The sequence below is a fragment of the Nicotiana attenuata genome, unplaced genomic scaffold (assembly GCF_001879085.1).
Source record: "Nicotiana attenuata strain UT unplaced genomic scaffold, NIATTr2, whole genome shotgun sequence".
Lineage (NCBI taxonomy): Eukaryota > Viridiplantae > Streptophyta > Magnoliopsida > Solanales > Solanaceae > Nicotiana > Nicotiana attenuata.
Genome location: NW_017670540.1, coordinates 434,139 through 448,419, shown reverse-complemented (window position 1 = coordinate 448,419; position 14,281 = coordinate 434,139). Strand labels below are relative to the sequence as shown.

At 37.6% G+C, this 14,281-nt stretch overlaps 1 protein-coding gene across 1 annotated transcript; it reads left to right on the top strand.

Annotated features, from left to right (window-relative positions):
• Positions 1-12,559: 12,559 nt before the first annotated feature.
• LOC109240716 lies at positions 12,560-13,102 on the top strand. The gene has a single exon (XM_019407385.1). It carries the CDS (start codon positions 12,560-12,562, stop codon positions 13,100-13,102), a length of 543 nt encoding a protein of 180 aa, XP_019262930.1.
• Positions 13,103-14,281: the final 1,179 nt, after the last annotated feature.

The window sequence follows — 14,281 nt, the reverse complement described above, 5'->3', positions numbered from 1 at the left end:
AAATTGCCCCCCGCGAAGATTGGGGGGTCCGCACATTGAGACTTGGCTTGACAGGTTCCAGTTCTGCGGTCATACAATTCTGGGTGCGGTCACACTCCTTTAATTTCTGCATAGTGCACATTTAAGAGTGCGGCCGCACTCTTATTCTGCAGCCACAAAATTATAGTGCGGTCCGCACTTGTTGACTTTGGGCTTTGGTATTGTGGGACTTCTGCGGACCGCACATTTCTGAGTGCGGTCGCGCTCTTGATTATGTGACCACACAAAAATGGTGAGGTCCGTGTTTCTTCTTGACCTGAAATCCCATCTCTCTGAACTTTGTCTTCTGCGGCCGCACCAGAATTATGCGGTCCGCACTTTGCATAGCATTTCTTGTCAGAGGCTTTCTTCATGATTTGCGGCCGCACTCAATATTGTGCGGTCCGCACAGTTCCGTTTTAGCCTTGTTTTTGTCCTAATCCAAAATTACTCCATCTTGAGTTGATTTTTATCTCTTTAGCTCATATTCTAACACTCCTGCAAGCAAGCACATTTCATTAGTTTTCGGGAATACCTTTAAGTAATTTTGAGCCAAAACAAAAGTAAAAGAGTGTAGATAAGTAGTCAAAATTCCTACTTATCAGGTGATATTCAAAGAGAAGGCATTGATTTTAACGAGACATTTTCCTAGTGGTAAAAATGACTACCATACGTTGCCTTCTAGCTATTACAATAAACAAATGATAGGGAATCTCACAGCTAGATGTAAACAACGCTTTCTTACATGGGGAATTACAGGAAGAGGTATATATGATGTTTCGAGTAGGAAAAATTCCACCTAGCCCCAACCATGTGTGTTTACTTCACAAATCACTTTCTAGTTTGAGGCAAGCCTTGCGCCAATGGTATGTCAGGCTAACAACCGCATTAAATTTCAAAGGGTTCTGTTCATCCCTTAACGACTACTCACTCTTTTATAAGAAATCAGCAGACAATTTCAATTGTAGCAGTTTACATAGCTGACATACTACTTACAGGAAATAACAAGGAAGAAGTTTATCAATTGAAACAATTTCTTCACAAGGAATTTCATATCAAGGACCTAGGTAACTTACGTTATTTTTTGGGTCTGGAGACCCTTCGTGAGCCACAGGGTTTAATCATCAGTCAACGGAAATTCACTTTGGAAGTTCTTGACGAATTTGACTGTAGTAGTTTGCCTTCTGTCACATCTCCATTGGACACTTCATGCAAGCATAGTGGTGAATCTGGTGACTTTCTTTCTGATCCAGGTGTCTATCGCCGACTCCTAGGCAAATTAAACTATCTCACTCACACAAGACCAGACCTTTCTTATCCGATACAGTACCTCAGCCAATTCATGGAGCAGCCCCATGTGCCTCATTTTAATGATGCCCTATGAGTGGTTACGTATCTTAGAACCAACCCTGGACAGGGTATTTTGATGTCCTCTGATCCCTCCTTCAAACTACTTGCATTTTGTGATGCGGATTGGGGATCTTTTGTTTATTCACGAAGATCTATCAGTAGTTACTTTGTCACTATTGGCAGATCTCCAATTTCATGAAAATCAAAGAAGCAAGCTTCAGTGTCGCTCTCATCCGCAGAGGCATAGTATCGATCTATGAGGTGGGTAGTTGCCGAAGTAACTTGGTTAACTCGACTCCTCACATATCTAGAAGCACCACCTTCTCTTCCGCTTCCTATTCACTCTGATTCACAAGCTGCAATTCACATTCCCGGAACCCCGTATTCCATGAGCGAACAAAGCACGTTGAATTTGGTTCCCATTTTGTGAAGCAACAATTTCTCTGGTTTGATTTCTCTATCATTTGTGCCATCATCCTCTCAGTTAGCAGATATCTTCACCAAACCACTCTCTAGGCTATCCCACAATTTAATTTCGGCATGTTGGGCGCCGCTACACTCCTCTCCAACTTGGGGTGGGGGGGTGTTGGAATCGCATCTATGAAGCCTCAATTACCTACTTCTTCCTTCACTTCTCATAAGAAAGAAGACCAGTCGACTATGAAGAGGAAAGAGGCGGATGGACTTGGGGATAGGGTCCAGAAAGAAAAAAAAAGGTCCAAAAGTTGAAGACCCAAGCCAAATTCTGATTCTGGACAAGGGACACGTGGGAACACCAAAGCTGTTAGATTGAAAGCTGATGAGGACCATAATAGACGTCCGATTGGAAGCAAAAGATAGCTGTAATACAGCTCTGGATATGCCTAACGGTATTCAAATATTGTACAAAGCCGTACATAGTACATAGCTGTAATTTGTTTGTATTTAATAGCCAATAGGTAATAGGCAAGTGTAGATTTTTCTTTTGCTCTCATGTGTTACAATACTTGTATAAATACTAGAGTTTTACATCAATAAGACACACAGAAAATTCTCCTAAATTTTGTCTTTCAATCTCTACAGTTACAAGAGCAGTCGACCAATTGATCTATCACATTACAGATTTTATATGAATTACTAGGAGTACTACTTTCTGTATTAACTCTACCTTTTGCTTTTGCTTTTTGGTTTTTTGGTTTTTTTCTTGTAACAATTGTACCTTAACCATAAATTGATATGAAACTCACACATACACTCACACATTAAATGGCAGCAGATCATTGGATTATGCAGCCATTGGCATTCTCATCGCTTAAGGCACTATAATAGGTGTGAGGTATTGGCGAAGATGGTGGTGGTGGTGGTGGCCGGTAATAACCAGATGGCAAAGGAGGCGACGAGGCAATAGTATCATTTGACCATAGTGGTGTTGTCACAGGTGGGAGTTGCGAATTGGGTGGCCACGCCCTACCCCAGTTTCCCTTTGGGGCCGGGCAATTGTAACAACAGTTTGTACTATTTCCACAACAAGAACTAACACTAGTATTGCCACCATATTGGCAACATCCATGAAAATTATGGTTATGATTTATAGCAGCATGACCACCACAGCACGACGAAGAAGCAGCACAAAATCCACCACCATCAGAATAATGATCATGTGAAAGAACTTGACGATGAGGTTTGTTCAAATTTTTTGTAGTACTAATCTCCAAGATTTTATCAGTTGAGTCATTTCTTGATTCTCCATGGAATGTTAACTTAATAGTTTTTGTAACCTCAACAGTTTTCAATCCTGGAATTCCAGACAATTGCTCTAGTTGTGTCATAATATCCGGATTAATCATTTTTGATTGAGTGATGATCTGAACGTTTTTCGCGCTGTTGTTTACAGGAGTTCCTTGCTCCCACAGAATTTCTGCTTTTCTACCAAGCTTTTCTAGTACGGTTAAAATTATTGCAGGATCAACTGTGCCTGAAATGACTACATTTCCAAGCTTTTCATCAATTTTCACTGAATGGACACCTTGGATTTTTAGCAGCATGTTTTTCACTTTCCTTTCACAATCCTTGCAGTGTATTTTTAGCTTGAGAGCAAAGGTGTTTGGAGAAACCAAAGAATATGCCATTTTGAAGCTGGGGCTAAGAAGGATAAAAATAGCTGTAAAATTGCAGGTTTAATTTCTTCTAAGTTGCATTAATATTTATAGACGGACCTATGTACATGAATTAATATTTATATTTTATAGATGGACATGGAACTACGTACATGAGGCATGGACAGAGGACACGTTATATTTATTGACTAATTCTACCACCTTATAATATAATATAATATGATATAATATAATATATAGTCAGAAACTATCACAAAATCTGATCCCTGTCACTCATCATACGTAATGTATATCATAACAAATGGAAAGAGTTGTTCTTAGAACTTTCCACTTTAAGTTAAATATGGCAATAAAAAGAAGTAGGTATTAAGTTTTAGTCTCTGGCCTGAGACTAGTCGATCCACCTACACTGATAGTGTAAAGAATTTTTTATGCTATAGCAATTTATTTTACTTGTTGCAGCAAGTAACTTATCCTTATTTTTAGGATTACAAATCTTATTTTTTATGAAATTTTGCCTGTATCTTTTGGATAACCGATAATTCGCTCACTAACACACACACACACATTGACTGCAGTGGCGGAGACGGGTTTACTGCCAAGGGGTTCAAAAAAAGGAAAAAGTTCAAAAGGTTGAGGCTGGTGGGAATAGAACCATTGACCTTACAAAGGTTTTGAACCCCCTTGACCACTAAGCTATACTTTTGGACTGTGTCAAGGGAATTCAAAACATAATATATAGAGGTAAAAAATAAATTTTGCCTTACATATACCGTGTAATTTTTCGGCGAAGGGGGGTCGGGTGACCACCCTTCCGCCCCGCTAAATCCGTCCCTGATTGACTGCTTGGGTTGGGTTGGGGTTTCATAAATCTTAATTTACGTCATAGCATGTGTAATTGTTGCGTGATTGACTATGTTTCTATTGCAGCTATACTAATCAAACCAGTTTACAAAGTATAAGATAAAGTTGTTCAGTTAATGGAAATTACAAAGATGTTGCTGCAGTTTGCTACGGGGCCTTTTATTTATCTAAAATATGTACAAGGAAAACAAAAACAAAGGTTTGCAAAATCGAAATCTATTCATTCATTTGGTTATACGCGTATCTCTCTTAAATTTTATTGACTGTGCAATGAGTCAGACACAGACGATGAGCTTTAATATAATACTCTGAAGAATTAATTGGGGAAAATAGTCTCTCTATATTAGAGTCGATGAATATATAAGAAAGCAACTTTTAGACGCAAAGCAGACAATATCACTGAACGGTTAGAGTCTGAGCACTAGAAAATCTTGCCGTCCATTGCATCAAATGCCCTAGGAAATATTCAACTCAGTTAGAGAGCTTATACTCTGAAGAATTAATTGGGGAAAATAATATCTCTCTCTATATATATGTATGTGAGTGACAGTATATAATATGTGAATAATCTATATATATTAGTTAGGAAAGCAAACAGTGAATCCGACTAGTTATTTGTATAAATATACTTTGCCCAAAATGAATCTAAGTAAAAGAGAGAGAGAGAGTTTTTAGTTTCTTACTTCTTTTTTCCTTTTTTAACTTTAAACAGTAGAATTTTATCTAGATCGGTTTGATCAGTTCTGCTTTCCACTCTATTTTGATTCAAATTAAATAAATAATTTATGTGCCTTAAAATAATCTCCAAACCATTCTTTCCACTCTTGTAATGAGTTTAATCTAATATTAAATTTAGTAAATGATTTGATAAGTTCGATTGACTAATTGTACAATTTGTCTCGACTAGCTCGATTGAGACAACCCTAGCACCGTCCAAGACATCGATAGTAAAATATTAACGATTTTTTGATAGAGGTTTCTATCAAAAAATTTGGAAATTCTTGTATTGAGTAAAGTTGTACGGTGGGCTTATTATGTTGAATATTCTGGGAGTCAATAAGCTAATTTCCATATATGTTCTGCTAACTTATTATTATATTCAAGATAATTATATATTTACAAGATAGCGTCTCAATTCATACAACATAATTTATGAAATAAAAAAAAAAAGAAAATTATATTTCCCATTACCAACTCCATGTACGAATAAAGGGGTCCATTTGAATTTAAAATTTTCAGCCGAGTACCTTTCAGTAGGTCAGGTGAGTTTATAATTAAACAAATCTAGATATATACATCGAATATAGTATATAATTAACTGACTATGTTTCTTGGAACAAAAGTAATCAAACTAAATCGATTTAATATGCATATAATCAAACTTAGAAAGAAAGAGTCAAGATATTCAATTGTATTGCTATACATTTCTTTCTTTAAGCAAAAGAAAATTGGTATACGACTGAAAAAGAAAAACACACACAGCTTGTTCTAATTTCAATTGACTTTAATTAGGCTGAGAAGTTCTTTTGTCAAGCCTACATATAATCGACCTAATACGAAGTCTTCTTCAATTGTTTAGGTATTTTCAACAAATTAAATACAGGGATTTGTTATTATTAAATATAAAGTTACAGGTAGAAAAAGTACTAAATTGGCTAGTTTTTATAAATCTTTTTTACAACTGACTTGTTCATATATAACACGTTCAAGTTAATTTACAAGAACTTTATCAAATCAATAGCAGGGGCGGCTCAAGCTTATATATGGCTTAAACCCAAAAGTCTAATATGAGCTAAATTTCTTTTAAAAGATTATAATATATGTCGGTGAAAATACAATTACAGTTGAAAAATAAAATGAAGAAAATAAAATATCTTCAGGTTGAGGCGCGGATATCTCGCTCTCTTTAAGGAGATTCAAGCCCACTGCAGCAAAGTGTTCACCGGTCCAGCAGTAATCCTCTTGACTTGTCTCCCCCAGGAATCAGGATACAACAGCCCGATCATGTCGTATGACTCAAACAAACTCTGGACAAGTTGTTGAGTTCAAAGCTCAACCAAGATGAACACCTTCCTTCAACAAAGTAAAATCTCCCTTCTTCTTTTTTCACAACTTTAACTTCACTTTATTGAAACACTTTACAATTATTGTTCACACACATTATGGAAGAAAGACTCCTATTTATAGGTATAGAAATTCTTCCTTGAATTAAATTGGAAGAAAGTGGGATAGTAAGTTATAAAGTTATATTTTTTCAAAATTTTCTCAACATAATGTGACTAGTCACAGAAAATTCCATCACATGTTCTAGTAATTTTCATTCCAAGAATGAAATTTTCCTCACCCAAATCTTTCATGTCAAAATGGCTACTAAGCATGCTCTTAGTTTCTCCAATAACATTTATGAAATTTTTCTCACCCAAATCTTTCATGTCAAAATGGCTACTAAGCATGCTCTTAGTTTCTCCAATAACATGTGAATTATTCCAAGACTTATGATAGATGCACTTATCACACTCATTTGATTTAACACCATTTTCAATCATGCAGGAATCAAACTTTTCATGCCATTGCTTAGGTGCGTGTTTCAAGCCATATAGGGATTTAGTAAGTTTACACATTTTGCTTTCTTGGCCTGCTTCTATAAAACCCGCAGGTTGATCCATAAAAATTTCTTCATTTAGGTCCCCATGAAAAAAGCAGTTTTTACATCCATTTGATGAATATGCAAATCAAAAATTGCAGCAATAGCAATTAAAAAGTCTAATGGATGTTTTTCTAGTTACCGGAGAAAAAGTATCAAAAAATTCTAGGCCTTCTAGTTGCTTAAAATATTTAGCAACTAACCTAGCCTTATACTTATCAACAGATCCATCCGGTTTTAACTTTTTTTTTAGGAGCCATTTGCACCCAATTGTTTTACAACCTTGTCATGACCAATTCCATTATAGGCCGTGATGGCGCCCAACACTGTTGTTAGGAAAGACAACACCAATCAACTAGTAGTTTCCCGTTTAAATAAATCATTAAGTAGTAACATTTCCTTATTTGTTAAAAAGATTCAGAAATTTGCAAATGTAACGTAAATAAGCGGAGCAATGAGTACTAATTGAAATCATGTAAGCAAACCCAAAATCATAAGTCTATTAGTGTGTGTGCCAAGACCTGGTGTCACTAGTGTGTGGTCAATCTAGTAGAATATACAAAAGAATGCTAGCCTATTGTCTGAAAGGAAATAGACAGAAAAGTAAAACATAAGGAAGACTCCAGCTGCTGCAGAACGGCTCGGAAGGCAGCTCACCGTGAAGTCTCGAGGTGGGGATCAACTACGAGCGCCGGATGAGTAACTAGATGCACCTGCCTCAGATCCTGTACAATTAAGTATAGAAGTGTAGTATGAGTACATAAACAACATGTACCCAGTAAGTACCCGGTCTAACCTCAAAGAAGTAGTGACGAGGGGTCGACTTTGACACTTACTATGGGCAAAAAATAATATAATCAAAGTATTATACTAAGCATGGATTTCATGAATAATACCGAAAGCTCAATAGCATGAAATGATAAGTTCTTCTCTCACAAATATAAATTTTAAATTCATTTATATCATTTAACAGCTTGCATTTCAAGACATTTAAGAAATTACAATCTCGGAGAGTTCCAAAGAATTATAATGCGCAAATTATGCCAAGGTCGCACGGACCGATCCAATATAATATTTAAACTATGCACTGTAGGAGGATCGAACGGCGCGAACCATAGATGCATCTAATTACTACCGAGGCCCGATCCACATATAACAATTTATTTCAAGGGAAAACACTAAGTCACATTTACAGTCAAGTAAGTGAATTTAACCTTTTACACTTCTTTTATCAAGTTTTGACGACTTAAGTAATTGAATTAGCAAGTAAGGGCGCAAACATTTCAAGTAAAGCATGATACGGGTCCTAAACTACCCGGACAATAGCATAATAGTAGCTACGTACGGACTCTCGTCACCTCGTACGTACTTAGCCCTCAGAAGTAAGTACACACATTTATTTAATTCACCTATGGGGTTAATTCCCTCTTACAAAGTTAGAAAGGAGACTTACCTCGTCTCAAGGCCTACTTCCAAATTCAAGAATGCGATCAAATCCTCAAATCGGACCCGAACAAATCCAAAACAATTTAAATAGTGTAAAAACTAATCAATATGTGTTCAAAATTTTATATTCTAAATATCTAAGTGACTACCCATCCCAAAATGCAAGATTCCTAAAATTTACCACCGGGCCACGTGCCCGAATTCCGCAAAAGTTCGAAGAAAGTTGTTACCCATGCCTTAAGGAACATAAATATATGATTTTTACTAAGTTCCATAATCATTTTCGTGGTAAAATCCCATTTTTCATTAAACCCTAGGTTTTTCATCTAAACCCATGATTTCTACCAATTTTCATGTTAAAATCTACCCATAATCTATGTATTAAACTCACATTAAGTAGAGATTACTTACCTCACAAAGCTAGGTCGAAATCCCCTCCTTAAAAGCTCTCCAATCGCCCAAATGTGAAAGAAAATGTGATAAAAATTGGCCTAATTAAGCCCGTATTAAATGAGGCTCACTGCCTCAGCAATTTTCGAACCTGCGGTCGAGGGCCACACTTGCTCCCTCGCTTCTGCGGACAAGAGTCTGCTTCTGCGAAAATGGCCTGGGCCGGCTGGCGTCGCACCTGCAGACGGGTACCCGCTTCTGCGGTCCCGCTTCTGCGAAGGATGGACGCATCTGCGGAACCTGGGCTGCCCTTCCTTGGCCGCTTCTGCGATGCTTAGCCCACACCTGCGAGCTTGCACCTGCGGCTGACCAAGAGCAGGTGTGGTTATGATAGATCTGGGGAGCTTCAGCTCTTGCTCCAAGTTTCCAACTTGGTCTGAGTCTCGTCCGATTGACACTCGGGGCCCCCGGGGCCCTCCCGAACATACCAACAAGTTTGAAATCATAATATGGACTCACTCAAACTCTTGGAACGCCTGAAACAACATTAGAACTAAGAATCACACCCTAAAACCAATTGAATCAAACTTAAGAACTTCAAGTTCTTCAATTTACTTCCAATGCGCCGAAACGTACTTATTACTCGGAATGACACCAAATTTTGCGTGCAAGTCTTGAGTAATATTACGGAACTATTCCAAGGTATTGGAATTCCGTTTGGACCTCGATATCACCAAAACCTGCTCCAAACCAAATTTTAAAGAACTTCTAAAACCTTCAAAAATCAACTTTCACTATTAGGCGCCAAAATGCTCCCAGGCCATCCAAAATCCGATTCGAACATACGCCCAAATAAGAAATCATCATACGAACCTATTGGAACCCTCAAATCTTGATTCCGAGGTCGTTTACTCAAAATATTGACCGAAGTCAAACTTGGTTTTTTAAGCCAACCTTAAGGAACCAAGTGTTCCGATTTCAACCCGAACTCTTCCAAATCCCGAACTAACCATCTACGCAAGTCATAAATCAGAAAAAAAAGTACGAGAAGTCTCATTTAGGGGAACAGGGTACTAAAAAGCAAAACGATCGGTCGGATCGTTACAAACCTGGTGGTAAATCAACAACTTCCAAGTTTTATTTGAAATTAGTGACTCCATTTCATCATTTACAGCATCTTTCTTAAAAATAGCATCAGGTGATAATAAAGCTTCTTGTAAAGTAAGAGGGTCATTTTTAATAATAAAAATATAAAAATCAGGACCAAAATCTTTTTCTATTATAGTTCTTACTTCTTCTTAACTCAAAAGCATCATTTTCTTCATTTTGCAAAATAGAAGTAGAAGAACTAGGCATATAAAAATAAATATCAAACTTGAATACAAAGTTGTCCATGACAATGGCGATAACTGTTCCTCTCGGCGCACAATAGCAAAGTTTGCAATTGTCACCAGAATTAATGGCTCGTCGGGAAAACCTTGCATGGCACTGTTACGCAGATGGAGAAGATGATTACTCCAGAAAATGGCGTTCAAATGGAATTACCTCCCCTAACTTTTGGTAGTTTTCTTCCGCAGAAGTATCAATCGATTGAGGAAGGTCATGAAACGAGTAGCTCTAAAGGTGAGATTCAACTTCAACCGGTAAAAATGGAAGAAGTGATGAAATGAACAGTGAGATGTTTACAGTACTCAGAAGCTAGTGGATCAGAGAAGTCAACACCTACGGCAGCTGATATCGTTCGAGGAAACCGCAACTCACAAATAGGAAAAACACTATCATTTGTACCTCCAATTGATAGAGATGGTAAGAAAATCGTTAAACTGTGTGAGGAAGATTTACAATCTCAGGAGAATTATTGGAAAACTACTCTAATTGGCTATATAATTGGAGAAAATCCGTATGAGAAAGCTCTGGAGAATTTTGTGATGAATGTTTGGAATTTTGTTACAAAACCTCAGATCCTGTTGCATGCTGAGGGATACTGTATTTTTAGATTTAGCACCATAGTTGATAGAGATCAAGTTCTTCAATCAGGACCTTACACGTACAGAAACAAACCTATGGTACTAAGACTATGGGAAATTGATTTTTCATTCAACAAAGATGTTCTCAGTACAGTTCCAGTATGGGTAAGGTTCCCTGGGCTGCCAGTGGGATTTTGATCGACTGAAGCACTTAGCAAAATGGCAAGTGCAATCGGAAAACCATTATACACTGATAAATTTACTGCTCACTATGAGAAGATATCCTATGCTAGAATCCTGGTGGAGGTGGATGCTGCTTATCCCTTACTAGATCAGATAGAGATAGAATCGCCTTATGGTCCAATGATACAAGTGATTGAATATGACTGGAAGCCTAGTTTTTGTAATGATTGCTTAAAGTTTGGGCATGATTCTATGGACTGCTGGTATAACACAAAATGTGATGAGGAGCATGAGATAAAGGAAGGTGATAGGCAGAAAGGGCAGAGGAGAAGAGGAAAGAAGCAGGGGAAGAATGTGAAGCAAGCCTGGCTGGTCAAACAACCTCAAGTGAATGCAGATCTTCAAGAAGGAGTAATGACAGTACAAGAAGATACACAAGAGAGAGACTGTTTAGAAAAGGTGAATGATAGTAAGGAAAATGCACAACAGATTGCTTATGTGCCAAATTCAGGAAGAGAAGGAAATGATGTACATGGGATTGTCTGTAAAGGTGCAGAGATGGGAAAACAGATTGAAAAGGGCAAAAGTATTGATGTGAATGAGGATATAGGCAGTAGTGATCAACAAATTGATCCAGGACCACCAGACCCTCTAATACCCAAATGATCATTGTTACTTGGAATATTAGGGGGCTAAATCAAGCCCATAAGCAAAAAGAGATAAAAACTCTTATTGATACTAATAAAGTAGATATTATGGGGTACATAGAAACTAGAGTAAAGGAGCATAAAGCAAAGAAAATCCAAAAAAAGATAGCTACAGGATGGAATGTGTGTTGTAATTACTCATATGCTGTGAATGGGAGAATCTGGTTACTTTGGAGAAGTCATATTCAAGTGCTAGTGAGTCACATGACAGATCAATTCATCCATTGTAGTGTTGAAGATCCTAGTACTCATTTTAAAGCCCAGCTTAGTGTCATTTATGCTCAAAATGGTGGACACAAGAGGGAGAGTTTATGGAGGGATCTCAGGCAGATTAAAATTTCAAGTCAGGAGACATGGTTGCTGAGTGGTGACTTTAATAATATTTTATCCTATGAAGATAGAATAGGTTCTCCTGTAATTGTTGCTGAAGTACAGGGATTTAAAGGAATGATTGATGATTTGCAACTCACCCCACTGAGAGCTAAGGGGTGGCACTATACTTGGACAAATAAGCAAGGAACTGGGAATAGAGTGTATAGCAAGATAGATTGGGCACTAGGAAATTATCAGTGGATTCAACAGTATGGGCATGTGGAAGCAGATTATATGAATCCATCAGTATCTGATCATTTTCCTATTCTTATAAAATATGGCAGCCAGAAATTACTACACCCTAAGCCGTTTAGACTATACACAAATGTTATGGACCATCCACAATTTCAAAATATAATTCAGCATGTATGGGATCAAGATTATGAAGGAGCACCTATGCAGCAGTTTTGGTGCAAATTGAAGAATCTGAAAGAGCAACTTAAGGGGATAAATGCTTATATGGCTTCATACAAGCAAAAACTTGAGTAGGCAAGAGAGAAACTGGATATTGTGTAAAGTCAAATGAGGCAGAATCCTTTGGCACGGTCCCTTATAAATGTAGAGAAAGCAGCATTAGGTGAAATAGAAAAATGGAGCACTGTGGAGGAGCAAGTTCTGAGGCAGAAATCGAAGGCATGCTGGATTGAGTGTGGTGATGCAAATACAAAATATTTTCATGTACAATGGAAGATCAGATCCAGTCAAAACAGTATAACTGCCATTTATACAGATGCAGGTGTGAAGCTAATAGAAGCCAGACTTGTTGAGCAGGAATTCATAACTGTATTTCAGTCCTTAATGGGAGATAGTGCTGGTGAACTACCTTGTGCAAATACAACTGTAATAAGGGAAGGACCATGCTTAACTGTGGATCAACAAAGAATATTGATTCAAATGGTGACAATGGAGGAGATCACTGAAGCAGTCAAGGATATGCCTAAAGATAAAGCACCAGGGGTTGATGGATTTCCTGTGGAATTCTTTACAAGAAACTGGGAGATAGTGAAAGAGGATATTTTGAAGCTGTTAAGGACTTTTTTAGTGCAAACAGGTTACCTAGTATGATAAATACAACAGCCATTACATTAGTCCCTAAAGTGAAAGCACCAGCAACAGTAAAAGACTATAGGCCAATTGCTTGTTGTACTACCTTGTACAAGATCATCTCTAAAGTCATTACAAGGAGGATAAAAGGAGTTCTTGATGGACTAATTGACCAGTCTCAATCAGCTTTTATTGAAGGAAGGAGTATAGTAGACAATATTCTGCTAAGTCATGAGATATTTAAAGGATATGCTAGGAAAGGAGTCTCTCCCAGATGTATGCTGAAAGTGGATCTAAGGAAAGCTTATGACACTTTGGAATGGAGTTTCCTCAAGCAAATGTTGATAGACCTTGGGTTCCCTTTCAAATTTGTACAATGGATAATGACTTGTGTCACTACTGTTTCATATTCATTAGTGCTAAATGGAGGATTGACTAAACCTTTTAAGGGGAAGAGAGGAATTAGACAAGGAGATCTTATGTTTACTTACTTATTTGTTATTGCCATGGAGTATCTGAGTAGAGAACTAAAACAGTTGCATAAAAATGGGGATTTTAACTTCCATCCAAAGTGTAGGAAGCTGAACAGCACACATATGTGCTTTGCTGATGATTTGCTAATGTACTGTCGAGCTGATATGGAGTCCATAAGGATTCTAAATAATGCTTTCTACAGATTTTCACATGCTTCTGGATTACAGGCAAATGTAAGTAAGAGTGCTATATACATGGCTGGGGTATATCAGAAGGCCAGAGAAGAAACCCTACAAACATTGGGTTTTATTGAAGGAAAGCTGCCTTGTAGATACTTGGGCATTCCTTTAGACTCAAAAAAACCTAACTATTGCTCAGTACTTGCCTCTAGTTGAGAAGAAAACAGCAAAGGTTACCTGTTGGTCAGCAAAGCTCTTATCTTATGCAGGAAGGTGTCAATTGATAAAGGCAGTCATATTTGGTATACAGACTTACTGGGCTCAGGTGTTCATTATCCCAAAAAAGGTGCTGAAAATGATTGAAACCATATGCAGGATATTTTTATGGACAGGCAGTGTAGCTATCTCAAAGAAGGCACTAGTAGCTTGGGAGAATGTATGCAAACCAGTAGCAGCTAGAGGCCTAAACATATTGGATATCAAAGTATGGAACAAAGCAGCAGTTACTAAGCACTTATGGGATCTAACTAGAAAGAAGGACTGCCTA

Coding starts and splice junctions, on each gene's coding strand:
- LOC109240716 (XM_019407385.1), top strand. CDS start 12,560: ATGAGGCAGAATCCTTTGGCACGGTCCCTTATAAATGTAGAGAAAGCA.